Source organism: Equus quagga, chromosome 2 (assembly GCF_021613505.1).
Source record: "Equus quagga isolate Etosha38 chromosome 2, UCLA_HA_Equagga_1.0, whole genome shotgun sequence".
In the NCBI taxonomy this organism is placed as follows: domain Eukaryota; kingdom Metazoa; phylum Chordata; class Mammalia; order Perissodactyla; family Equidae; genus Equus; species Equus quagga.
This window is the reverse complement of record NC_060268.1, coordinates 36,254,277-36,281,200: the sequence shown is the minus strand read 5'-3', so window position 1 is coordinate 36,281,200 and position 26,924 is coordinate 36,254,277. Positions and strand designations below refer to the sequence as shown.

The following is a 26,924-nucleotide window of genomic DNA, read 5'->3' as shown; positions in this document are numbered from 1 at the left end:
AGGTCTACATTATTATTTATCAGTTTCCGTATAGACTGTGTTGTGCTCACCATCATTAGCCTAATTTTTTATAAGCACTTTCTTTTGATTGTTATTTATAGTGAAATAGTGATTGAAAAGTACTAAATATTTGCTCCCCTCCAAAAAAGGAATGATGGAAAATTCGTAGATCTCCAGTGTCACCGTTCCCCCTCTGTGCCCCTTTTAGAAGAGGCATCTCCCCTTCATCTCCCACTGTGAAGCAGATGAGCACATATGGCCCAGCCCAGAAGCACGTGTGGCCCCCTGGGAGCCTCCTGGGGTGTGTGTGGGCGGCTTGATCAGGTCCCAGGCACACAACATGCAGACCTGCTAGAAGTCAGAACTAGGGCTTATTGGCTGAACATGTTGAGTGCTTGGTCAGACCTTATTTATAGAATCAGGAACGACTTGGCATTTCAGGGGTACTCATTTAGGACAGTTTAGTACAACATCGAAAGGAATAGTTTCAATGATTTTGACCTTGTTGTAAAGCAGTGGTTCTCAAATATTAGTGCAGAATCACCTGGAGGGGTTTTTATAACGTGAGTTGCTGGGCCCCACCCACAAAATTTCTGCTCCTGTAGGTCTGGGGTGGGGCCCAAGAATTTATGTTTCTAGCACGTTCCAGTTGATGCTGATGCAGCTGACTCAAGAACCCAGCTTTGAGAATCACTGCTTTGTTGTTTGTTGTAGACTTTTTAACTTGGAAAAGTGGGAACATACTTATTATTTCTATTTATTTACATCTTTCAGTTAAGGATGAATTTGGGAGCAGAATGAATGGTTTTTCTATTTCAAAATGATCTCCTTAGAAAATAGACATGCAAGGAGATAAACCAGAAGACATGGGAGGCAGTGGCAGCATGGCTGTGATGAGCCATCGTTCCTCATGGACTTTACTCTCACCTGGCTCCCAACTTGAATATGCTTGACAGTCTCAGTAGTCATATTTGCTGGCCATTAGCAGGGCACTGTGACCATTTCATGAATAAGAATTTTTATTCTCTTTCCATTTCACTGTTGAGAAAATGGACCACCGATGTCTTTATCATGCGATCTTTCTTCCTCCTGCACCAACAGTAACTGCCAGCTGAGCTTAGGGCTGTTTTCCTAACCTTCAAATAATTATGACATCAACCTGAACAATACATGACCAATTCTGAAGTCCTTCCCCAAAAGGACCAAGATAAATCCACTCCCTTCAACAGATCCAACAAGGGCAAAAGACGCATTGTTTTCTGCAATATGTTGACTAAAACAAGGACCTTAAAATCTAAAAGCTGTAAAAATCCCATTGTGTCTAAGTCTTTTATCCGTTATCAAGAAGTGTTGATTAAGCCCCTAATTGCATCTGACACTTTGCTGGGCAGTGCACAAGGAGAATTACAGTGACCAAACCCTGTCCCATTATTAGATTTTAGAATACCTGAGAAATGCACTATTCAGAGAAAAATATATACATATACAAAAGATTGGGCAATACTAAGCAAAGGTGTGGAGGAAGAATAAATTCTTTACCATGGAGCGTTTAAGTAAGTTCACTCCAAGGGTGAGGACGTAGGTGAGGGAAGACAGCTACTGGTCCCACCCCTCTTGGGCCATGGGAATGCTGTGGAAAGGCAGAGAGAGCAGCGCAAGGCTTGCGTATGATGTACTGCAGGGTTTCCTGCCACAGAGTTTACATGGAAGAGGCAAAGAAGAAAAGACACCCTGTATTTGGAGGGAATGGGAACCAGCACTTTCCTCCGTGATTGTGACCCTCTGGTTTTCAGTTGATGTGTCTTGTGGGGGGAGGGGAGTGGAGCTTGAGCTCCAGAGATAAGTGGAGCTGGGTATGGGTAGCGGGGCTCATCGCAAAGAACAATCCATGACAGTGTGCGCCCATGCCTCCATAGTTCTCTCTCCCCAGAGGTGGTCTGAGAATAGCGCAAGGAGGCTGATGTTTCTGTTGAATCCTGTCTTACTGGTTATTTTCTCAGGTTTGTAGAGAAAAGTTTTGCGTTAGAATAACACGATCTAGCTTAGCCTTTGGTTCATGAGTTTAGGTGTCTTCTCCTTTTCATACCCATGAGAAGAGAGGGAAATAGTACACGAGAGTGGGGAAACTCTTTTTTTGGTAATCTGTCACTTCAGACCCTGGATTCAGCCACTCCTTTCACCAACCTGAAAAAAGGAGGCAAAAAATGTTTTAAACATAGACTGACTAATTAGTTAATTACTTTGTACTACCTTCTCAGCCTCACCCTCGTGCAGATGCCATGAGGAGGTTCGAGTCGGCTGGAACTGTGCTGTCCAATAAGGTAGCCACTAGCCACAGGTGGCTATTTACATATACGTTTCAATTCATTAAAATTAAATCAAATGTAAAATTTAGTTCCTAAGCCTCAGTGGCCGTATTTCAAGGGCTCAATAGCCACGAGTGGCAGCTACCCCTGGACAGAGTGTATGGAGAATATTTCCATTATCACAGAAAATGTTAGAGAGTGCTGACAGGGGAGATGATTGACTTGAAGGCAAAGGCAACAGACAGATCTTCTGGAAACTGTGGGATTTGCGTTTTTCTAGTGTCTCTAGGTAGTAGTCTGGATACTCTCGAAAGCATCATGGGCATTTGGCAGTCGTTCCTGATGGCTCTCTCTTTAGTACTATTAACCATTAATTACCACCCACACTGTTCTCAAAAGAACTTATTACAACGCTTTTAAGGATGAGTGACCAGCATGTACAAATTAAGGGTACTCTTGAAGGCCTCTAGCAAGGCTTCCAAGGTCACACACAAGGTTACTGATCTGTGATTAGAAACTCACAGCCTTGAGTCATAGTTCACTGCTTTAACCACGAGATAACCCACTCCCACCTTCTGTTTTAATCAGAGGTCATGCTTTACATTCTCACCATATTATTGCTAGTTAATCCACTCTTCAACTGTGCATAATGAGGCAAATCATCACAACCTGGTCCACTTATGTCAAATGTGTGTGAATCACACCATCTGTTTCAGAGGTAGAGAAGACCTATGAGATCATCTGGGCTTTTTTTTTTTTTTTTTTGAATGTTTTCACTTTGTAAGAGGGTTGCCAGCATTTGAGGCCAAATGGAAGCCTTCAGATGTCCAAATTCAGAAAGTGCTTTCCTTGTCCCCTTCGGAATGCAAGACAGCTTCTGACAGCATCAGAGAGAAACCTGTAGACGTGTCCTCAGCAGGCAGTGCTCTTGCTCCAGGTGGGCTGTGGGAGGAAACTGTGTCTGTCTTACCACTCAGTGTGAAGAGAAACACAGCTCAGCAGTGTCTTATATTGATAGAGTGGTTTTTAGTTTTCCTTGGAGTTCCATATGTATTGACTTTCTTTTAAACTCAAAATGACTCTGAAATGGGCAGATCAGGTGTTATTGTCCTGTTGGACAAATAAGAAAATAAATCAAACCTCTGAGGCTTGAAACTACCTGCCTCATGCCCCAGTCTAAAAAGAAAGTATGCCCCTCCTGTGCTCCTTCTCCTGCCCACAGCAGCCACTTGCAGCCTGAGCTCAGTGTGCTCTGGTCCCCCTCCTGGGACAAGCCTCCCTTCACTCCAGGGAGACCTGCATGCCACACAGGACAGGCTGCACCCTGGGCCCACTTTCTGCAGGCCTGGTCTCCCCCAGATTAGAAATTCAACTCCATTCAATACAAGAAAAGTTTACTGGACCCGGTCTATATACCAGGTGTCTGTCTGACATTCTCTCTTGAACAAAGTGTTAACTAATTAAAATTACCACGTGCATTGTACCAATACTATCCAAAGGCCTCCCAAACTAATAGGTATATTTCCTGCACCGTGGAGCAGTTGGATGTTAAAAGCATTTTATAGACTTCAGCTTATTAAGGGTAAAACACTACACCTGTTTTTAAAATTGGAGTCAAAGAAGGCAAACACACGCTTGTCGGGATCACACACAGTTCCCTCCGTGGCAAACAGAAGCTCAGATATTCCTTACCGCTCTGCAACTTAGAGTCGGTACCCCAAAGCGAGGCACTCAGAGGCAACAGGAACACAGGACCGGAAGCCAAGGGCTGTGACCTTGCTGAGAATGGACAACTCCAAGGAACAAAACCAAGTGTAGGGTCAGGAAGGGACCCGAAGGCTTGGCCACTGTTGACGACGGCCCTTCCTGAAGAAGACCACAGCTGTCTCAGTAGCCTCCTCAGTGGAACCCCCAGTCACTGGGAGTCCAGGCCACAAGGTTTCACATGTAAAGGATGGTCCTTGGGCACCCACGTCCTCAGGCTTCTAGGCATCAGCATCTCCCAGGCATGACTGTTAGCCTTCCGGAGTGAATTCTGTGATCAAGACGGTATTTCTTCCAAGGAACTTCTGTGCTGCCTATTTGACAGGCTGGCATCACCCAGTGCCCCGGGCTGCGGTGCCTGCCCTCTCATGGCTAGGGGTTACGGTGACTGCCAGGCCTGAGACAGGAGGAAAAGGGATCATCCGGGCTCTCCTGTGTGGTGGTGTTTATAGGAGACCTCCCTCTGTAATAGAGAACAGGGGCAGTCTTAACAATGTTATGCATAAGGTCGACAATGTCTCAGGAATTCTGAGCATTTTAGTTCGCTAAGTCCATCCAGAGAGATGAGATTTACTGCTGAGAGAAAGACAGAGACAGTCAGACAGACAGACAATAAGCCGATGGTGGTTGAACACTTACTTACTGTGGGCTCTGTAGGGTACTGGGCCTTTACCTAAATTGGTTCCATTACTCCTCATAATGACCGTGTGACATGGTTATGATTTTGCTTTTTTATTTATTTATTTTTTCTTTTCTTTTCTTTTTTTTTTTTTTTTTTGCTGAGGAAGATTTGCCCTTAGCGAACATCTGTTGCCAATCTTCCTCTTTTTGCTTAAGGAAAATTGTCACTGAGCTAACTAACATCTGTGCCAGTCTTCCTCTATTTTATGTGGAATGTCGCCACAGCATGGCTTGAGGAGTGGTACTAGGTCCGCACCCAGGGTCCAAACCTGTGAACCCCAGGCCACTGAAACAAAGCGTGTGAACTTAACCATTGAGCCACTGGGCCAGCCCCCGCTTTGCTTTTTTAATTAAGAAGGGATTGAAGCTCAGAGGTGTTAACCTGTGAGAGGCAGCCCAGCTCATTAGCGGGAGAGGCACCGAGAGCTGAACTCTGGTCACTTCACCTCTGAGGCTCACGTTCATTCCCCTCAACCAGAGCCTCTCCAGCTTTGACGAAGCAGTACCCGTCAGGGGTGTGTTCAACGTTCAGATTCCTGAGGGTCAACCCCAGAGCTTTTCATTCAGCCGGCTGACACTGTGGTTTTGATGGAGGTGACCCATGGGCTGATTCTGAGAAATACTGTCCTATAGCACACTTGCTTCTTGGACGTCCCAGGGGATTTTCTTGGAAAACATGGAAAACCTGAAGGGTACAGATCCTCTGAGAAGCGATAGAGGAAGTAGGTTTGTCCACTGCATGAACTAGAAAAGGGCCTGGGGAAGCCAGCGTCCTGGACATCTCTAAAGCAATCTGGCCAGATCGAAGTAGAGCGAGGCCCTGCCCGTGAGCATTTGCAACCCTGGGACCACTTCTACCGGATTCTCCTGCCTTGCTATCCCTTCTCCACTGCAGAAACTCCCTTGAGAACTTCCCACTGTCGGTGCTTTGGCCATGGAAATAAGGAGAATGGGGGTGTCTCTCATGACTACCGTTTGGTTCTTTGCGCTCAAGGCAGCTTCCTGGTCTGCATTTCCACTTGAAGCCACACTCAGACCCGTTTCCTGTGGTGCCGCTGGCCCTTACTCCCTAGGGTATGCCTGTTCCCCAGGGGTCAGAGGCCCAGAGGAGGGGCTTAGCTGAGGGGAGCTGGAGAGGCGCTTCCTCTAAGTACTCCTCCAAGAGCGCCACTTTGCCAACAGATTTCTTAAGGGCCTGCAGTGACATCAAGCTTATCACGTCTGTGATGGAAACACTCTAGGAAATGGTGTGGAAGCAAAAGCAGTGTGTACATAGTTGACTGAAACAGCAGCGACTGGGCGTGAGACCATTGGAGAAGGCCCTCTGAAGTGCAGGCCCCGCCTCCTGGGGGTCAGACGTGCCCGCTTCTGCCTGGAACAGTTACAGCTGCTGGACTTTGGGCCTTGGTCTGCAGGTTGTTTGGGCCACCACCCAGTTGGGTTGTCCTAGAGTGGCGGGGAGGAACACTGGGAAAGAGCAAGAGTGTAAGCAGAGCCAGCTTCATGGGCACATGGCCTGTGTCGATGCCCAGGACATCACGCTCCATTTCGTGCTGTTACAATCTTGAAAGTCTTAATCTGCAAGAGCAGAGCCTTAAATTTTCAGAAACTTTGCAAGCCACTTGTTAACACAGCCATGATTAAAAGTTAAATTGTATAAATTTACAATACAATAAAAATAAAGATAAATCCTCAAAACTCATCATTTCCTAGGATATGACCATATTTGACTATTATCTCTGCTGTGGAGGTTATGTCTGTCGTACCGTATGGTGTGAATGCTGTATAGTGGTATGCTGTGGTCTGTGCATCTCTTCCCAGCTCCACATTCAGTGAGGTCATGCTAGTAGCTTGACGTTGCCTGCGTTGGGAGAATTTACACCGTGGGAATGGGCAGACGCTCCTAATCAGGGCTTTCTCTTAAACCTCACCCCTGGAGAGGCCATTGTTGAACGTGAACCAGCACGCTGCTTTCTCCCAGCTACAGAGGATGCTCAGGTAGCAGAGTGTCGAGGTGGAAGGGGACGCTGAAAACTGGAAATTTTCTTTTGAATCACCTAATCAGGAGAAAGTAAGAATTATTTACCATCCTTTTGCTTCTTTCCTGTAAATATCTTATAAAACAACTCTCCGTGTGTTCTTCAAAGAAGAGGAACAATATATCTTTGAGAAAAGGAAGTGAAATATCAGTGAAGTTGAGAAATTTTTTAAAGAAGTGACAATGGAACTTAAAAAGTAAAACTGAGAGATTCTTATTCCATAGTTGAAGTTATGACTGTGTTTTCTTTTTTTCTCTTTAATTTACCTCCTCTAAAAATTCTCCGTGATTAAACTATTCCTTATTTCTGACTGACCAAACCTCGATTTTGTGAACTTCTGTTCTTGGTGTGTTATCTGCTGTGTCTGTTTGTTTCTGATTCCATCTGTTTAATCGTTTGCCTCCATTTCCCGCTACATGTTAACAGGTACTATTGATATACATATAACCAAGCTTTTGTTAAGTGTGTTCTCATAAGTTTGCTAACGATATTTCCAATTTTGTGAATGACTGTTCCTATCCTTTGCCTATTTATCACTTGCTGCTTGATGTTTTTATTATTAGAGGTTTGCAAAAGATTTTTATGTAAAAAAGCTATTAACTCTTTGAATATCATTTGCTAAAGGCATTTTCCTCCATTCTCATTTCCATTTTTATGTTAGTTTGGGGATTTTAATATACAGAAATTTTTATGCAATTAAATTTGTCCATATTTCCTTTATCTTTTCCTTTATTAACTCTAAACTCAAAAAAATACCCCTATTCCAAAGATTTGGTGACTATTCCATTATTTTAATCAAAATTACATTAAATCCATTGTATGATATAATTCCATATTGCACTGTTGTGGATGATCGATAAAAGTTTGTCTATCAATTTTTGCTGGAGAAAAAGAAGCTTCCAGTTTTGTTTCTGAGGTTGCATTGGCTTAAAACCAGAGCGCTGGACCATCACTTTGTAACTCTGTGCCTCAGTTTCCCCTCACCGTGACACTGTTGAACTGATTTCTGAGACTCAAGATGTCTAGGAGAAGGTGTGATGAGGTCTCAATCATGATGCTGAATGTGAATTTGAAGAAAGTCCTTTAAAAATTAGTATATTTAAAGAAATTACTTTTAATCTGTTTAAAGAGCCCGTATCTTTAGAGTGGAGACGTAGAAAGCCAACCAAATTTAAATCCGTTCTTTCAAATTAATAAAATAGACTGAGTCTGTATTGTTCTTACGTAGACTTTTTTATTGTGGTAAAATATACATAACATAAAATGTACCACTTATGTAGACTTTTAAAGTCTTATTTTAGTAACAATTAACTTTTGAGTATTTACTATGAACCATACAGTGTTCATATTAATATATTTTGTATGCATAGTCTCATTTAATTCCCACTCTTTTGTAAGTTCTTGTATTTACAAAGATCTGACTGTAACTTAGCTCTCATATTTACTTTTTAAATTTCAATAACTTTAAAAATTATTCATGTTCTCTGTAGAAAACTTAGAAAATACAAACTAGGAAAAAGGAGAAAATTAGTCATCCATTCTACCACCAAGAGCAAGATAAACATTATTGACGTTGTTGGCTGTATCTTCCTAGATTGTCTTCTGTGCATATTTATATGTACTACAATCACATTAACTTTTAAATGGTAGATTCTCTATAATTAACTTTTTGCTTTCCATAATTCACAGTGGAAACAATTATGATCTTAAAGTTAACATGAGTGTTTATAAAGAGGCGTGCTAGCACACAAGTTGCTATCTTTTCCTAAAATTGATTTTAAAAAATAATTCTGGCATAATCCCTTCAAATATGGGACATAAAAGTGAAGGTTGCTTGGCAACTAAAATGATTTTAATGAGGAATTAAAGACATTCAAGAAGAGAAGAGTAGTTACTCATTTCTTTCCAATGCTCCACACTAATTATGACAACCATGGCTGATTATAGCTATAATAAATGAAGGCACCAAAAACTGCTTTCATTAACTTAAAATTCTAGGGGTGAGGTTTTTTGGGTTCTTTTTTTATGCATAGGGAAAGTCAGATGGGTTTTGTTGAAGATACGCTTTACTTTCAGAAACAATGAAGAAAACTTGCATCTTTATTAACTTTCTAAGAGAATCTTAAGAAGTAGCAACTGCAAAAGATACATAGCAGAGACAGGAAGATGCTACACTTTGGTACATCTGTGATTCCTTTGTGGAGTAGAAGAGACGTGAGCAGTGGTGTTGGCGAGGCCATGTTGTCTACTTTGGTTTTTTCCAGAGTGTGGTCAGGGACCCTGGGGAGGTTACTAAGGTTCTTTCCAAAATCTTCAGGCAGAAGATGCTGCCAGGATGGAGCTTGAATTGGAGGGACACCAGTGATTCACTGAAATGGACAAAAGGAGTAGAGAAAGATACTATTCTTGACGGGGGAGGGGACAGCAGAGATCGCCAGTTTTACAGTGAAGGAGAGAATGGAGTAACCATAGTAATAAGGCCATCAGGGATGAAGTCATCTGGGAATTTCTGGGGTGCAGGAGCAAAGGTAGCTATGTCTGGTTTCCCTTCACTGATGTCTCTGGACGACCATCTGGCTCTTGTTTTTATAATCTTGTGAGCAGCCCCATTTTAAGGCCCTTTAGGAAGCCAAGATATGTCCCAGCATTATCATTTATGAGTCTATCTTGTTAGAATGTAGTTACAGACCACAGAGCATCCTTAAATATGATGAGCAATTAATAATTTCGGTTAATTTTGCATTCACGTATTTAATGCAAAGTGCATAGGTACTTTTTCGTGCTCCCTCGCCCTCTCCCTCCCCAGTTCATTTGTATCACAGGTTCCAGATTTACTCCATCCAAACCTGCCTTGATGGGTTCACCATTTACCTCCACTCCCAAGAGTTCAGGCTATGCAGCGAGTCACTCCAGCTTCTCGTGCTGCTTCCCAGAAGATAGCTGTGGTACCCATGACGCTGGCTGCCGGACTCTGTCTTCCATTATGGCTAAGGATGAGCTGAGCGCTTGGTCTCTGAGAGTGGCTCTGGTTCTCCTGACTGTTTGGTGCTGCTTTAAGCCCCAAGAAGGAGCTCCCCACATATACGTGCCTGTGGTTCCCCCGCTCTCTCTTGTCCCTAGTGGCTTAGAGGCTCGTCACCTGGTCAGCAACCACTAACATCTACCTGAGATGGACTTAGCTTCAGTTAACTGAGAAAATGCCCTCTAAATTGCAAGAAAGATGGAGGAGGACCCTCTGGACTAAAAGAGACTTAAGGGACATTTCAACCAGTCATGACGTGTGAACCTTTTTTCTAAAATTTGTGTTTATGTGTACATGTTTGCACACAAATTATATTATAATATAATACAATTATATTATTATATAATTTTTTGTATTTGGAAATCTGTGTGCTGACTGGATATTTGATGATATTAAGAAATTACTATTGGTTTTAGGCATGTTAATGATGCATTGGGTTTTTTTCCTTGAGTCCTTATTTTTAAAAATAGATGCCGAAATAGTTACTGATAAAAGATCTTGTTTGGGATTTACTTTAATATGGGAGGGGGAAGTGAGTGGGGTCCAGATGGATCAGAACTGGCCGTGTGCTGATCATTGTTGAAGCTGGTTGAGTCTGTGGAGGCCCCTTGCATTGTTCTGCCTACTGTGGTATATGCCTACAATTTGCCATAATAAGATTTTAAAAACAAAATTGTCCTCAAACCTAAGAAAAATCCATGATTAAGAATTACAGAAAATTCAGGGCCGGCGCAATGGCACAGCAGTTAAGTTCACACATTCTGCTTCAATGGCCTGGGACTTCAGTGGCCGGTTCGGATCCCGGTTGTGGACCTATGCACTGCTTGTCAAGCCATGCTGTGGCAGCATCCCACATATAAAGTAAAGGAAGATGGGCATGGATGTTAGCTCAGAGCCGCTCTTCCTCAGCAAAAGAAGGAGGATTGGTGGCAGATGTTAGCTTAGGGCTAATGTTCCTCAAAATAAAATAAAATAAAATAAAATAAAAAGAATTACAGAAAATTCAAAGGAATCTATTGTCCTAATTTTCTTGGTTGATGAAATAGAGTACCATGTTTGTGTTAAAGAGGAGAGAGGAAAGAATAAAACTGGGCTACTTCAGTTCCACACCACTGAAATAACATATTCGTGTCCTGTACATGACGTCCCACCTCACCTTCAGCCCCTTCCCTGCTCAACACTGAGATGTTGAATTTCCAGTATCCAGAAAGACAAAAAATAAAACTGGAAAGTTTAATCTTCAATCCTACTGTCAGAGGCGGGGGTTGGAGAGAATGTAACACTCTCCTCCCCACCCCACCTCACCCCGCCCCCCGACACCCAGCGTGGACCAGGGCAATGCCATGGCCATGGTACAGCCTGATTTCAGCAAGGCAGTAAACAGATTACAGCCGAGACCATGGGAGGCCACACAGCGTCGTGGTCTTTGGAATCCAGTCCTGACTCTGCCATTTACCAAGTGTTGACCTCACACGAGTTATTTTACTGTAGTTTTCTCATCTGCAAAATGAATAATAATGGTGAAAATTCTTAAAGATTGTTCTACTTTGGGTGAAAATTAAATAAGCTTGTCTTAGTTGGAGTTTTCCCAGAAGCAGATTGTGTGACAAGGATTTGAATACAAATAGTTGACTTTGGAAGATGATCCTGGGAAGAACTGGACGAGGAACAGGGAAGCAGCTTATAAAGGGTGCATTGTCAAGTGAGTTGTTACTCTGGAGTCAAGGTAGAAGACTTTGGAACCATCCTACCCAGGGCAAAGGAGCTGGGGGATTTATATACCAAGTTCCAGCAGTCGTTGGCTAAGGGCTGCTTCTAGGGGGTTTTAACCCTCCAGCACTGCTGGCCTGCCTTGCACACAGGTGGAGGTGGGAAGGGCCGCCAGAGCAAGCCCCCTCGGGCAGGTAGAAGTTGGGTGAGCATCTACTGTAATGATAAAGCCTGAGACTATATGGGTGGGGCACTGACAGCCTCTGCTACAAAGTCAAAAAGTAAATGCTGAACAAGGGCAAATATAGGCTACATAAAAATCTAGATAAACAGATTCATAGCTGGCTAGTAATCATACTCAAAGTGTATACATACAGATATGGGTATGCATGGATGTCATTCTGCAGGTATAAACATTTATGAGTAGCTCTGGACATTTTCATCACACTTAAATGCAATCTATGTTTTTGTTAGACACACTGATGGGAATGATAGGTACATTAGATGAAAATTAAAATTCAGCAAGATCAATAAGGTAGAGCAAAGAACTTTGACAAACAGCACTTCAATAGGAATAAGTGTCTTTTAAACTGAAGTTTAAAAATTTTGTTTTGTGGGACCAGCCTGGTGGCGCAGAGGTTAAGTGCACACGTTCTGCTTTGACGGCCCCGGGGTTCACCGGTTCGGATCCCAGGTGCAGACATGGCACCACTTGGCAAGCCATGCTGTGGTAGGCGTCCCACATATAAAGTAGAGGAAGATGGGCACGGATGTTAGCTCAGGGCCAGTCTTTCTCAGCAAAAAGAAGAGGATTGGTGGTGGATGTTAGCTCAGGGCTAATCCTCCTCCTCAAAAAAAAATATATATATATATATATAGTTTCGTGTATGTTCTGGATGGAGGAAAACTGGATTAATTGTCATTCTTGCAAAAAATACCAAAGGATTTTAGTACATTGTAAATGTAACATGAGCCAGTAGTGTCATGTATCTTCTCAAAAGGTTAAAATAACCTGAGATCATATTTATAGAAATAGACTTTCCAGGTTAAGAGGCTAATACCCTAGTTGTATTCTGAGGTCCAGTCCTAATGATGGCACATAGTAACTTTTTGCCCTTAGCAAATTTTTTAACGTTTCTGAGACTCAGTTTGCATCAACACGAAAGTTAATACATAATCCTTGTATTGTTGTGAAGTAGGTATCTTAGTAGAAAGAAAGCCTTTTTGTAAAATATTATCAAAACGCCATTACACAGTAGATACTCAAAAATAGTAGCAATCGTTATTACTATACACAAATGTTTGTGTACTGCTCCCTCAGATTAATGCAGACTGCCAAAGGATGCAAAATGGCATCCCGCAGATACAGGATGCAGATTTCTGGTTAGAGTGGCTGTGTCAAAAATGTTACCGAGATGTCACCATAATAGATACAAGCAGGTGTGGCCTAGTAGATAGTGCTGTAATTTAAAATTTCACATAAATTTGAGCTTTTTAAAAAATTCTATTTTAAAAAACACCTTTTTATTAATAGGTGTTCCAGTAAATAAAACACAAAAAGTAATTATTTTTCAAAATATTAGTCAGGACAATGACAAAAATCCAACAAGAACTATCTCATGGAATTTATTAGAGTTCATCCAAGAAAATTAGGGCAATAGATTCCTTTGAATTTTCTGTAATTCTTGTTATTTTATTTTATTTTATTTTGAGGAAGATTAGCCCTGAGCTAACATCTGCCACCAATCTTCCTTTTCTTGCTGAGGAAGATTGGCCCTGAGCTAACATCCATGCTCATCTTCCTCTCCTTTATATGTGGGACGCCTACCACAGCATGGCTTGACAAGTGGTGCATAGGTCTGCACCTGGGATCCGAACTGGCAAATCCCAGGCCACTGAAGCAGAACGTGCAAACTTAACCAGTGCACCATCGAGCTGGCCCTGAATTTTCTGTAATTCTTAATCATGGATTTTTCTTAGGTTTGAGGGCACTTTTACTTTTAAAATCTTATTATGGCAAATTGTAGGCATATACCACAGTAGGCAGAACAATGTAAGGGGCCTCCGTGGACTCAACTAGCGTCACATAACTAAAAGCACGGGAAGAATACAGGATGCTTGTAGGCCTTGGGAGCATCTGAAATTAGGAACTGGAACACCACCAGGAAGTGCTCGCGTTTATTTCTCTTTCTCGCTGACTTGCTTCTCTCTGCGTGTCGGCTAATCATTCTCTTTCATGGAAGGTTTGTTTCCTCCATGGACAGGGAATATAGCACTAACAGCTGCGAATCCTGTGTCTCTTACGATTAGAGATTTAATGTGTTTTCCTCAAGTTCAATGAAAAAATTGCCAGGGAAGAACTTTGATTGATTCACGTTGGGGCAGGTGGCTACTGCTTGAACCAATCAGCTATAGTCACAGGGGTGGAGTAATTTAAGAATGGAGCATTTCAAAGATCATACACCATGATCAAGTTGGATTTATACCAGGGACACAGGGATGGTTCAACATCCACTAGTCAATCAACGTGATACACCACATTAAAAAAATGAGAAACAAAAACCACATGATCATCTCAATAGACGCAGAGAAAGCATTCGGCAAGATCCAACATCCATTTATGATAAAAACTCTCAATGAAATGGGTATAGAAGGAAAGTACCTCAACATAATAAAGGCCATATATGACAAACCCACAGCCAACATCATACTCAATGGGCAAAAACTGAAAGCCATCCTGCTGAGAACAGGAACAAGACAAGGGTGTCTACTCTCACCACTCTTATTCAACACAGTACTGGAGGTTTTGGCCAGAGCAATTAGGCAGGAAAAAGAAGTAAAAGGAATCCAAATAGGCAATGAAGAAGTGAAACTCTCACTGTTTGCAGACGACATGATCTCATATATAGAAAACCCCAAAGAATCCATTGGAAAACTATTAGAAATAATCAACAACTACAGCAAAGTTGCAGGGTATAAAATCAACTTACATAAATCAGTAGCATTTCTATACCCTAATAACAAACTAACAGAAAAAGAACTCAAGAACACAATCCCATTCACAATTCCGACAAAAAGAATAAAATACCTTGGGGTAAATTTAACCAAGGAAGTGAAAGACCTATACAACGAAAACTACAGACTTTCCTGAAAGAAATTGATGATGACATAAAGAGATGGGAAAGACATTCCATGCACATGGGTTGGAAGAATAAACACAGTTAAAATGTCCATTCTACCTGAAGCAATCTACAGATTCAATGCCATCCCAATCAGAATCCCAATAACGTTCTTTACAGAAATAGAACAAAGAATCCTAAAATTCGTATGGGGCAATAAAAGATCCCGAATTGCTAAAGCAATTCTGAGAAAAAAGAACAAAGCTGGAGGCATCACAATCCCTGATTTCAAAACATACTACAAAGCTACAGTAATCAAAACAGCATGGTACTGGTACAAAAACAGGTGCACAGATCAATGGAACAGAATTGAAAGCCCAGAAATAAAACCACACGTCTCTGCACAGCTAATCTTCAACAAAGGAGCTGAGGGCATACAATGGAGAAAAGAAAGTCTTTTCAACAAATTGTCCTGGGAAAACTGGACAGCCACGTGTAAAAGAATGAAAATTAACCATTCTTTTTCACCATTCACAAAAATAAACTCAAAATGGATCAAAGACCTAACGGTAAGACCTGAAACCATAAGGCTTCTAGAAGAAAATATCGGCAGTACACTCTGACATCAGTATCAAAAGGATCTTTTCAGATACCATGTCTCCTCAGACAAGGTAAACAATAGAAAGAATAAACAAATCGGACTTCATCAGACTAAAGAGCTTCTCCAAGGCAAGGGAAAACAGGATTGAAACAAAAACACAACCCACCAATTGGGAAAAAATATTTGCAAGTCATGTATCCAACAAAGGGTTAATCTCCATACTGTATAAAGAACTCACACAACTCAACAACAAAAAATCAAACAACCCGATCAAAAAATGGACAGGGGACATGAACAGACATTTCTCCAAAGAAGATATACACATGGCCAATAGGCACATGAAAAGATGCTCATCGTCACTGATCATCAGGGAAATGCAAATCAAAACTGCACTAAGATATCACCTTACACCCATTAGAATGGCAACAATAACCAAAACAAAAAGTAACAAATGTTGGAGAGGTTGTGGAGAAAAAGGAACCCTCATACACTGCTGGTGGGAATGCAAACTGATGCAGCCACTATGGAAAACAGTATGGAGATTTCTCAAAAAATTAAAAATAGAAATACCCTATGACCCAGCCATCTCATTACTGGGTATCTATCCAAAGAACTTGAAATCAGCAATTCTAAAAGTCCCATGCACCCCTATATTCATTGCAGTGTTATTTACGATAGCCAAGTCATGGAAGCAACCTAAGTGCCCATCAACTGATGATTGGATAAAGGAGATATGGTGTATATATACAATAGAATACTACTCAGCCATAAAAAAGGATAAAATTGTCCCATTTACAACAACATGGATGGACCTTGAGGGTATTATGTTAAGTGAATTAAGCCAGATAGAGAAAGACAATCTCTGTATGACTCCACTCATATGTGGAAGTTAAACATGTAGACAAAGAGAACAGATTAGTGGCTTCCAGGGGAAAGGGGTGGGGGTGGGGGGAAATTTCACAAGGTTGTAAACTATCATAATCTCAATCAAAAGTCAAAAAAAAAAAAAAAAAGGAATGGAGTATTTCTCTCTAGAACCACATGATTGAATTTGGGGAAGGAAAGTTTCCCGAAGGAAGGCTGGTGTTCTGGGCATGCACAGAACAATGTCTGTGTATTGCACCAAAATTTGGAAACATAAGAGTGCAGGGTGTTATTAAATTCAGGCTTAGTCTCCAGATTTTAAAATAGGAATGGAAGGCTGAACAGAGTACAGAGGAGATAAATATTTAAGAAATTATATAGAAATAGAATCTATGAGGATATAAGATGGCAGCATCGGAAAAGAAGATAAATAAGTGGCTTTTTCTTTCCTTTTTGTCTTAACAGTGTTAAGCATAGAAGAGTCAGTGTGAGTTATTTCCCTCCGAGAGGACAGATAAAGAGTAAATGGGTTTAAATTTCAGCAAAGAACTGCAACTTCCCACTTATAAAGGTATGGAACATCAAAACAAGAACTCCCAGTTCTGGCCATAATAGAATATTGGGTATTAGAATTATTTTCCTGCTGTAAACAACTATAAAATTGGACAAAATACGTGAAGCAACTCTTTTTGGGTATTGGAAAACAGGACAGATTTGTGATTGTGGATAAAGTGAAAAGACGTGAGGTGAACTCCAGACTCATCTTGGCTTTCTGCCTGGGGGCAGAAACTGCGGTACAGGGGACTAGAGCCCAGAGAGCAGCATCTCGCCTGGCAGAGGAAACAGAGTTTATGTCCAGGGCTTATGAGATGGCTGGAATTTGCAGAGAAGGTACTGGAGAGAAGGGCTCTCCTTTAGTCTTTGGCCAAATAGTAAGCTATGCATGAATATGGTGAGACTCCATGACACCAAATAGTTCCTGGGGGTCTGTAGGTCGTTGGAAGTCTCCTGGTCTGGGAAATATTGCAGTTCCAACCAGCCAGAATGGAGAGAGAGAATACGTTGGGCATTCAGTTGAGACATGGAAAAACTGAAACATAGGAATTGGACTACTCTAGCCCCAGAATGAGAGCTTCTCTTGACCCACCCTAACCAAGCCTAAATTGAAGCCTCGACCGGATCACTTTAAGGCACCAGTAAATCGAATGCCTCTGTAAAGGAACACGATCCAAATTCTCAACATTGTATCCACAGTGCCCAGGGTGTAATACAAAATTACAAGATGTTTAAGAAGCAGGAAAATGTGACCCATAACCAGAAGAAAAAAGGTTAATAGAAATGAACTCGAGAGTTGACACAAACATTGGAGTTCATCATAGATAGAGAATTTGAAAAGCTACTATAAATATGTTGAAGGATTGAAAATGAGGTGAACAGATGGGTAAACTCAACAGAGAAGTGGGAATATTAAAAGGGACTAAATAGAAATTCTACAAGTAAAAAAGAAAAAACACCAAAAGGAAAAATTTACTGGATGGGCTTGATATTACATTGGACGCTGGAAAAGAAAAAATCAGTGATATTTGAAGGCAAGTCAATATCTTAGAAGAGACTGAAAAAAATAGTTTCAGGTGATGCAACTAGAGCTTATATGGAAATGATAGGACCTAAAATAGCCAAAACAATCTTGAAAAAGAATGGAGTAGGAAAACGTATACTACCTGATTTCAAGATTTACTATAAAGCCACAATAATCAAGACCATAGGGTACAGGCTAAGGATAGACAATTATACCAGATGAACAGAATAGCAAATTCAGAAACAAGTCCATATATATGGGCAATTGGTCTTCAGCAAAAGTACCAAAGCAAGTCAATGGAGAAAGGAATGTCCCTTCAACCAATGGTGATCAAACAACTGATCGCAATGAAAAAAGTGAACTGTGACCTGTCCCTCATACCTTACCCAAAAAGTAATTTGAGATGAACGAGAGACTTGAATATAAAGTTAAAACAAATGCCACAGAATGGAAGCAAATACTTGGCATTATATATCTTTGACAAGAACTTTTATTCAAAATATATAAAAAACTTGTGCAACCTAATAATAAAAAAACAAGCATTCCAATTAAAAATGGATAAAGTAGTTGAACACACACTTCCAAAGGAGGATATACAAATGCAAATAAACAGAAAAAATCCTCAACATTGTTAGGCACTAGAAAACATGAATTATAATCACAATGAGATACCACTATACACCCACTAAAAAGACTAAAATTAAGAGATGGACACCAACTGTCGATGAGGATGTGGCGCATCTGGGTTACAGACATTACTGATGGGTTGTAAAGTGATACAGTCACTGTGGAAAAACGTTTAGCAGTTTTGTATAAAGCTAAATATGTACCTACCCTATGGCCCATCGATTCCAGATATTTAGACAAGAGAAGGAAAACATATGTCCACAATATGACTTGTACAAGAACATCCATAGCAGCTTTAGCCATAAAAATCCAAAACTGGAAAGAACCCAAATGTCACTTAACATTAGAAAATAACAAAATATGTTATTTATACAACAGAATACCTACTCATCGATAAAAAGGAATGAACCACTGATAGGGTCAACACTGATTAATCTCAACATTTGCTTCGTGAAAGAAGCATTACACAAAGAATACATACTGTATGATTCCAATTATATGAAATTCTAAAACAGGCAAAACTAATCTATGATTTAAAAAAATAAGAATGATGGCTTTATGATGGGAGGGGGCTAGAGGAACTGACTGGAAGATTAGGGAACTGACTGGGTCATAGAGATATGCTAGATCTTGAGAGGGGTTTGGGTTACATGTGTGTATTGTATTTGTCGGAAGACATCAAGCTGTGCATTAAGAGATGTGCCTTTCACTGTACCTCAATAAGACAGAAGAAGTTGATTAGAGAAAAAAATCACCAAAACAGGCTGCCAGAAAACTGGTAGAAGTTCCTTCTGTAGGAACTTTAAGTGAGGGACATCTCCTTTTCACAATCCATGCTTGTGTAGTAGAGGTTGCTAGGAGGGAGAGCCAGGCTCTTCAAGGCAGCAGCAGGTGAGGAGTGAAGATGACTCTCATCTGCTGCACCTCTGCTTTAATCCTTTGGGTTCTTTTGTGATTGTGTGTGGTCGAATACGTGAGGGCCTAGATCAGAGGGGCAAAATGTCTAGTAACTCAGAAACCAGAGCCCCCCTCCAGTGACTCACTGGGGAGGGCTGGGGAGATAGATAAAACCCTGCCAAAAGGAACCTCCTTATTTAATCAAGTGACCTGCTGCTAATGGAATACTCTTTGGAACACCCCAAGAACTACAGAGGTGACATGGCAAATTACTTGAAGGTTAATTCATGAGACCATGCCAGTTTGGAAGAGGGTTTTGTTGAAATCTACCAAGAACCCAAACGTTTCATTTTAATCATCCTTTTGAGTCCATTCCAATTGTTTTACCAGAGTTGTTGAAATACTTTAAAATAGTGTTCAACACCCTCTCCAGGTCCTCTCTCTGGCAGGAGTGGTATTAGTGCTAACAGGCCCAAGAGTTGGGTGGTGGAAAAGGGAAAGAGATGGGTTTAATGTCCTGGATAAAATGCCCCTGTCCAAACAAAGAAGAACAGGGTCAGCCCTGGGTTGAGCTTTTGGGGTCCCTTCAGTAATTCCTGGAAAGTGATGGCCTCCAAGGAGCACTTCCTCGGGTACCACGGACAGAGGGGAAACAGGAGACTGCCCAGAGACTGTCGGCAAAGACCCTCAACCAGGAGAGCCTGTGAAGGCTGCAGGAGAACTGACATCTTTGTTTAGGAGAGTATGAAGGGCTCTGGTCTCTGGCTTCAGGGATAAAATATCACCTCAAAATGTGGCTGTGCAGGCCCCAGGGAGAGGGGAGCTTTGCCAATGTACAATAGGAGCCCCTTGTGGCCCGGATCCATTACCTTTGATCAAGGTCTTCTGGCTACTCCGGGTTGATATCTAATACACTTCAGACTGTGATTTATAAAATAGAACTAACCAAGCCCCACTGAGGAGTCTGCAGTGTGGGCACCAAATCACCTATTTGTTAAGTACTTCCCTTGCATCTAGCCCTGAAAAGAGCTGAAAAACCTCACCAGTGATTTCTGAAATTGGAAGACTCTTCATGGGGTCAAGCTTGGTAGCTTGGGCAAGGAATGACCTAACTCATCCCAATGAAACTTGACTGACCATCGGGTCCCTGAGAGCTTTATTAACCTAAATTCGAGGCCCCATCCCGGGATGTCTTGATGCAGTAGGTATGAGACAAGGCCTTGGATCCCATTTTGGGGGAGGTTGTTTGGTTTGTGTTTTTGTTTTGTTTTTAATCTACCCTGGAGGTCTTGAAAAGTCAGTCAGGTTTAATATATTCATTTGTTTCTGGATAAGTCTGAACATATTCATTCTGAGATAGAAAACCATTGATTATTTTCCCCCCTGAAACTCTCTGAAGGGTGAGTTGTGGTAACTTGTACAGTATTATCATCAAGGCCTCCTCACTAGAAAAAGAGAAAAATTCACCTACTAAAGCCCCCAATTTTAGCTATTGTGAATTTTTTCTTTTCCTTATGACTCTCAGAATAGCTATTATTCTGCAAATATGACTTGAAGAATATTGAAGTCTCCAATACCTTAACACGGTCTTGCCTATGGTTTCCGTAGATAACTAGCTATTTGAAAAGATGGGAGATAAAGAGGAAAAAACACACCAAGTGAGGAAAGCACTGAAGGCCGTCCCTCCCTCACAGTCTACTCTTGACCTATCTGGACTGCCTATGGGGTCATCATTTTACTTAAATCCCTAGCATGCATGAGAGGCAGACATGCCAGCTGGTGCATAGGAAGAGTGACAGATGAAAGAACGATATTTACCCTACGGTGGTAAAAGTCTTAGCCAGCGGGTAAAGTCAAAGACTTGCCAACTCTCAGCCCCATCCTTGCTGACGACTTGTACATTTTCAGGGTCTGAACTTGTTCCAAAAGCAAGTGCTCCAGCCTCCCTGTGACAGATCTCGGAAACCTTAGAGTCTTTGATCCGTGGTAACCATGGATGGTCTTCCATTATGATTCCTCACCTTCAAAAGGAGGAAGGGGACATGTGGACAGGGAAGGAAACTAAGGGTTAAGGGGCTGTGCTGGCAACATGAGGGGGGAAAATATTAACCGCAAGTAACTGAGCTTCCTAAATAACAATGAAATCAGTTGAGTTCAGCAAAAATCAACATTTATTTCATATGCCAAGATGACCTCACTGTAGCAGCAAGTGCACCCACGTGCACATACGCACACACACACAGACCACACTGTAGCCTTCAGTTGGTGGCTGTGTGGTTAAGGAAAGACGCAAGTAGAAATTAAAATAAGGTTAAAGGTTCTTTAGAAATGATCCACCTTGAAAAGAGCCCTGAGGGCTGAGGTTGTAAGTCACAAAAAACCTGGTAATTTTACCAGAATACCAAGGGAGAGGGTGCTGCTTTCCTCTTTCTGTAGACAGACCTTCTGCTTTTGCAGAATTTTAAGGTAAAGATCAGAGTAATGGCAACTCCTCCACTTAGTATGTGAGGTTCCCAGTACTGTGACTCTGACCTACATTTCCACACTTCTCTCCCTGCCTACGAGTGCTTTCTAATTCCACCAAACTGGGCTTCACATCCTTTCCTAAATATCCTTTTTTAAAATAATTTAATTTTTTTTGGTGAGGAAGATTGTCCCTGAGCTAACATCTGTGCCAGTCTTCCTCTATTTTTTGTATGTGGGATGCCACCACAGCATGGCTTGATGAGCAGTGTGTAGGTCCACACCCGGGATCCGAACCCGTGAACTCCTGGCTGCTGAAGTGGAGCATGTGAACTTAACCACTACACCATAGGGTCGCCCCCCTAAATATACTTTTAATAACTCTCTCATCTCCAAGAGTAGAAACCATGTCTTTCCCCACCCAGAATACCCTTACCTCCATTTCATTCTGTCAAGATGTGACCCCTCCTTCAAGGTCCACCTCAAATGCCACCTCTTCATGAAGGCTGAGCCATTTCTTCTAGTCAGATCCGGCTTTTGCTGTCCTCCACACTGCCTCAGTGATTCGTTTGTACCTCCCTCCAGGCCCTTACTGTATTCTGCCCTGTATGAGAGCCAGTGGCTCCTGGACCCTTCCTGGGACAGGATCCTGGTTATCTCTGCACCCCCACAGTACCTAGCACAGCACTCTTTGAACAAAACACCCTGGACTTGAGTCGAGACCGTTCAAGCCTGGAACTCCAACTCTGCCACTTGATGGTGGTGTTATTCATGGGCCGGTTGTTTATCAAGGGGCGATATTCCAAATATTTAATGACTGGTATAGCACAGGCCCCCATCAGTCTGCACAGATGCCACTTGGACAGACTGAACCTCAGGTCTGTCTGTGTGCCTTTCTCATCTGTAAGGTGCATATAGTCCCTCCCCTCCTCACAAGGTTGTGGTGGTGGTCAAATGAGATCCTGCATGTGAAAGTATTTTGTAAAGTGCAAAGTGCTCTGCAAAGGTAAGTCGGGTTGTTTAGCGGTATTTCCGATGCGTGTGTGGGGTTGGTGGCTCCACCCTCAGCATTCCCTCCTGCTCTGCTCTGCTCAGAGCAGGCTCCCAGGAGCTGACCAAAGAGGTGTTGATCAGTTGAGTAGGACACAACAAACAGAAGAAATCTTGGAATCCACCTATTAGATCCCACGATATCAGCTGCTTCAGACATCTCCCCTCACCTTTTCAGTCCTAAAAATGTCAATTTTTCGGTAGATAAGTTTGGGGAAATCTAATCAAAATCAAAAGCCTAGGAAGGCTTTTTGAACTTTAGCCTAAGCTTTTCTCACTTGAGGACACCTTGTTCTATCGCACAATGACTTTAAAATTCAGGATCCTTCCAGATATCTGGGGATCTCTGATTGTCACTGTGTGTCAAGGGGCTGCTCTGTCTAGATCTGTAAATGGAACTAAAGGCCAGCAACATGAACACAAATTGAAAGGATGGTCTAAATAAATGTTAGTTCCTGCTTTGTCCTTATAGTTTCTTGATTCCTCTTTTTACCCTTTCTTCTTAAAACCTATATTAGTTTCCTCACCATCACCCCCCAGCAGCCCCTCACAGCTCTGGATCCTGGGAATGCAAATCCTTAGCTATTTCTTCCTTCCAAAGGCATTTAACTCTTTCCTTACATTAGGCGCAGTCACTGTTTTGTGTTACTCAGTAGTTGCTAGTCGCTATCTGTTCTTACATACTGTGACTTCAGTGAGAGAAGTGGCCCAGTGTGGCGCATACGGCAGCAGACTAGAGACTACAGGGAACTGACAGGAAGTCAACACATCCTTTTCCTTTTCCTTGGAGGATCCTCATTTAAAAGGCAATGCAGGACTGTCATAGACTAACACTCGAGACTCAGTGATAAAACCACCAACAAGGGGCCCCTTCCTAGCTGTGGGACCACTGATGAGTTAATTTACCGCCCTTGAGTCTGTTTCTTCATCTACCACACAGAGCTGTGATCCAAATTTAGAGAGAACGTCTGTAATACGGCCGAGCTCGCATCTAGCACAGGGGGTACTCAAGATAAGATGGCCGTGGTGGTGGTTCCTAATGTCACTTACATGTAGGCTGGCTCCAGAAACCCTCAAGTACTGAGGTAAAGGATGCGCCTCTAGTCTTCACAACTCTCAGAATGAGAAGCTGTGGGATACAGTGGGAAGGGCAGGGCTTGAGTCAAAAGACGGGAACTCAAGTCCCAACACTGTCACTCATCACATGGTGAGTTTAGGCAGGTGGCATTACCTTACTCTCTGTTTCCCCACCTATAAATTAATGAAATAATGTACATCCACAGAGTTGTTGTGAGGCTCAAATGAGCTAACGTGCAAGGAGAGGGTAGTTAGTGAGAAAGCACTGATAATGGCACGTTGTTAGTTCTTCGCACAGTGAGGGTTCGTGTGCCTACGTGGCGGCTGTCAGGCCACCTAGATATTTGGAACCCACAAGTCAACCAGATAGCACAGTGGTTTGGACTCAGTTCAGGACTTTGTTCTCCCCCCAAAAAAATCAAAGTTCTCTCCTTATCTGGACTGATCTCCTGATTCCCTCTCTGCTGGGAGGGATGGAGGGAGGACATCATCAAGCTCTCATTCTGCAGATGAGCAAATTGAGACTGAGAAATGATTAGACCTCTCCCAGGGCTGGGAAGCCAGGGTTCAAATCCCAGGTCTGCCCCTTAGCTAAACTTGGGAAAGTTACCTTGCCCCCTTTTTGCCTCAGTTTCTTCACCTATCCGATGACAATAATACTGCCTATCTCATAGAGTGAATACATGTAAAGAGTCTCTGGGAACAGTACCTGGGACACAGGACACACTCCAAGTATGTTAACAAAAAGAGCAACAGAGAGAGACAGTGAGAGAGGGAGAGAGAGTCAGGCTCAACTTTGAATTTAGTTCATTTCTTCTGGTCAGATGCTGACTTTCCTCCAACAATAGCAAATATTTCTCGGGTCTCCTCCATCTTCCAGTTCATATCAACATTGTGAGTTTCAGTGGTGCATTTTTGCCATTTCTGTAGGACGATGACACAGCACCGGTTCGTGACCTGGGCTGTTTTGAAACACATTATTTGGCTCTTGGCTCCTGAACAGAGGGCAGTTTCTTCTTTCCTTCAGATAATAAGAGATTCCTCACCCACCCGTGCACTTCTCCCTCTCAGAGTTGTTCCCCAGGGCCTCACGCAGATTTCTCTCTAGCACCTCAGGAAACTAAGAAATCTTTATGTCGTGAGGGTCTAAGGGGCAGGACATGTAAAACCTAGGATTGGAAGGCCCCCAGCTAACTCTGCCACGGATCGGGACCCTGCTTGAGGGGAAACCAAGTCCAGTCTCAGTGGCATGGAGGGTGTGACAAACCACAATGGACAACGAGTCTTTGAATGGTGATTATAGTTTTGTATTTCATGAAAAGTCATAGTCTCAGCCTGGAATAACCAAAGACTAAGAGGAGCAAAGAGAAAAGCAAAAGAAAGCCCCAGGCCAGCAAGATAAGAACAATTCACCCACTGTTAACTGTGCTTCCCAGTTTCCTAAGCCTTTTTCTGTATTGAATCAAATGTAATCTAATCCTGACTACAAATAAGGAAGGGGAGGAGAGACTTTCAGAGTGACTTCTGTCTCAGTGACTTTTCCCATACGTGGGATAGGATGACATTTTTTTTTAAGATTTTATTTTTTTCCTTTTTCTCCCCAAAGCCCCCCGGTACATGGTTGTATATTCTTCGTTGTGGGTCCTTCTAGTTGTGGCATGTGGGATGCTGCCTCAGCGTGGCTTGATGAGCAGTGCCATGTCCATGCCCAGGATTCGAACCAACAAAACACTGGGCCTCCTGCAACGGAGCGCGCGAACTTAACCACTCGGCCACAGGGCCAGCCCCAGGATGACATTTTTTATACAGGACTGTCCTTTGTGGAGCACTGTAGGCCAAGGATAGGGTCTGTGGTGCAAACTGAGTTATGGTGACACTGTATTCGGTGCACTGCTGTTTCAGTCAGCATACACTGATTGCTTCAGTCCTGTCAGGCACTGAAATGAGGTTATCCAGGCGTTTAGGTCAGTTAGGATGCAGTCAAGGCCGAGTTTGTGGCCAACCAGTCAGTGTGAGATGGGCCTTGTATTCCCTGGGTGAGTAATTGGGAAGTTCCCTTGAGTTGCTTCTCAGAATATCCAGCCAGTCAACAAATATGCAAAAAAGGCCCAGAATTTGACAGTCAAGAATGAAGCAGCAAGAGGAGTGTGCTCCAGGGAGCAAGGAAGAGGACTGCCCCAGACTTTCCTCCCCATTTTGTTTGCATTTCTTTGTCTTTGGGTCCACTCACCCCTTTGCTGGCCTCTCTCCTGGCCACCTGCAGGCCACTCTCTGCGTCCTCTGGGAAGCTGAGACAAGGCCCTGCTTCCCCTTCACCCCACCAGGCACATTCCTGGGGTGCTGTCGTGGGGAAGGGTCACCGCGTGTGAGCCAAGTAGGCTGCATTGACAGCAGCTCCCCAAAGACTCAAATTGCAGCTTAACTCCCCAGCCAGATAATTTGACTGTTGCAAGGAGTTTGATGGGCCCTGGTGAAGCAGCCGCCTGGGATGTTCCGTTGGTGCCACTTTCCAATAATGGCTCTTAGAGTTTGAGGTCATGCATCATCCCAGAGTCAGAGTACTGGGTCTGCCCAGGACCTGTCGCCGTCCTCCCTTCTCTTGTCTTTTAGTGCCAGCCCGGCCCCCTGACCCCCACACCCAGAACTGGGTCCAATTCATGGAACTGAAGAGGACAGCATCCCTCAGGACTTCTCAGACCCCTCATTCTTCCTGACAGGTGCAGACCGAGGCGGCAATCCCCAAGGAAGGCTGCTTTCTTGCTCAGCAGAGGCAATACAGCTAAAAGCTCTTTTTCACTTTACGCAATTCATGCGCTTGGTTAGACATTTATAGATTGCAATCGTTCATCCAAAAAATCTAGGTCACCCTTCACCTAGAGCTTCAGGCTTCAGAAGAAGATCCATGCCCGGGGAGGAACGTTCCCGTCGATGTCTGGGTGGGCAGAGCAAGTGCAGAGAGTGTCTGCTGCAGGGGGAGGGTCAGGTGGGCCGATGCCGGGGCTGGGGCGGGGGGCGGGGGGGCTGGGGGGTGCTGTGAGCTCTCAGGGGACTTGGCGTTTTCACCCACACGGCCACTGGCTCACAGGCTCTCTGCATTCTCATCATCCTAGGTAAACAGTGCCAGT

The 26,924-nt window shown here is 42.8% G+C and overlaps 1 protein-coding gene across 3 annotated transcripts in view; it reads left to right on the top strand.

Annotated features, from left to right (window-relative positions):
* The window catches only part of RASGRP1 (RAS guanyl releasing protein 1), a 77,165-nt gene that overhangs the window by 6,039 nt on the left and 44,202 nt on the right, over window positions 1-26,924 (top strand). Inside the window, exon 1 of one of the 3 annotated variants that reach the window (XM_046652929.1) lies at window positions 16,600-16,677. The exons of the other annotated variants lie outside the window; for them this stretch is intronic. Within the exon in view, the coding sequence (XP_046508885.1) occupies window positions 16,632-16,677 (46 nt within the window). The 5' untranslated portion in view covers window positions 16,600-16,631. Of the gene's footprint in view, window positions 1-16,599; window positions 16,678-26,924 lie in introns of those variants that run through there. 3 annotated transcript variants of the gene reach the window in all.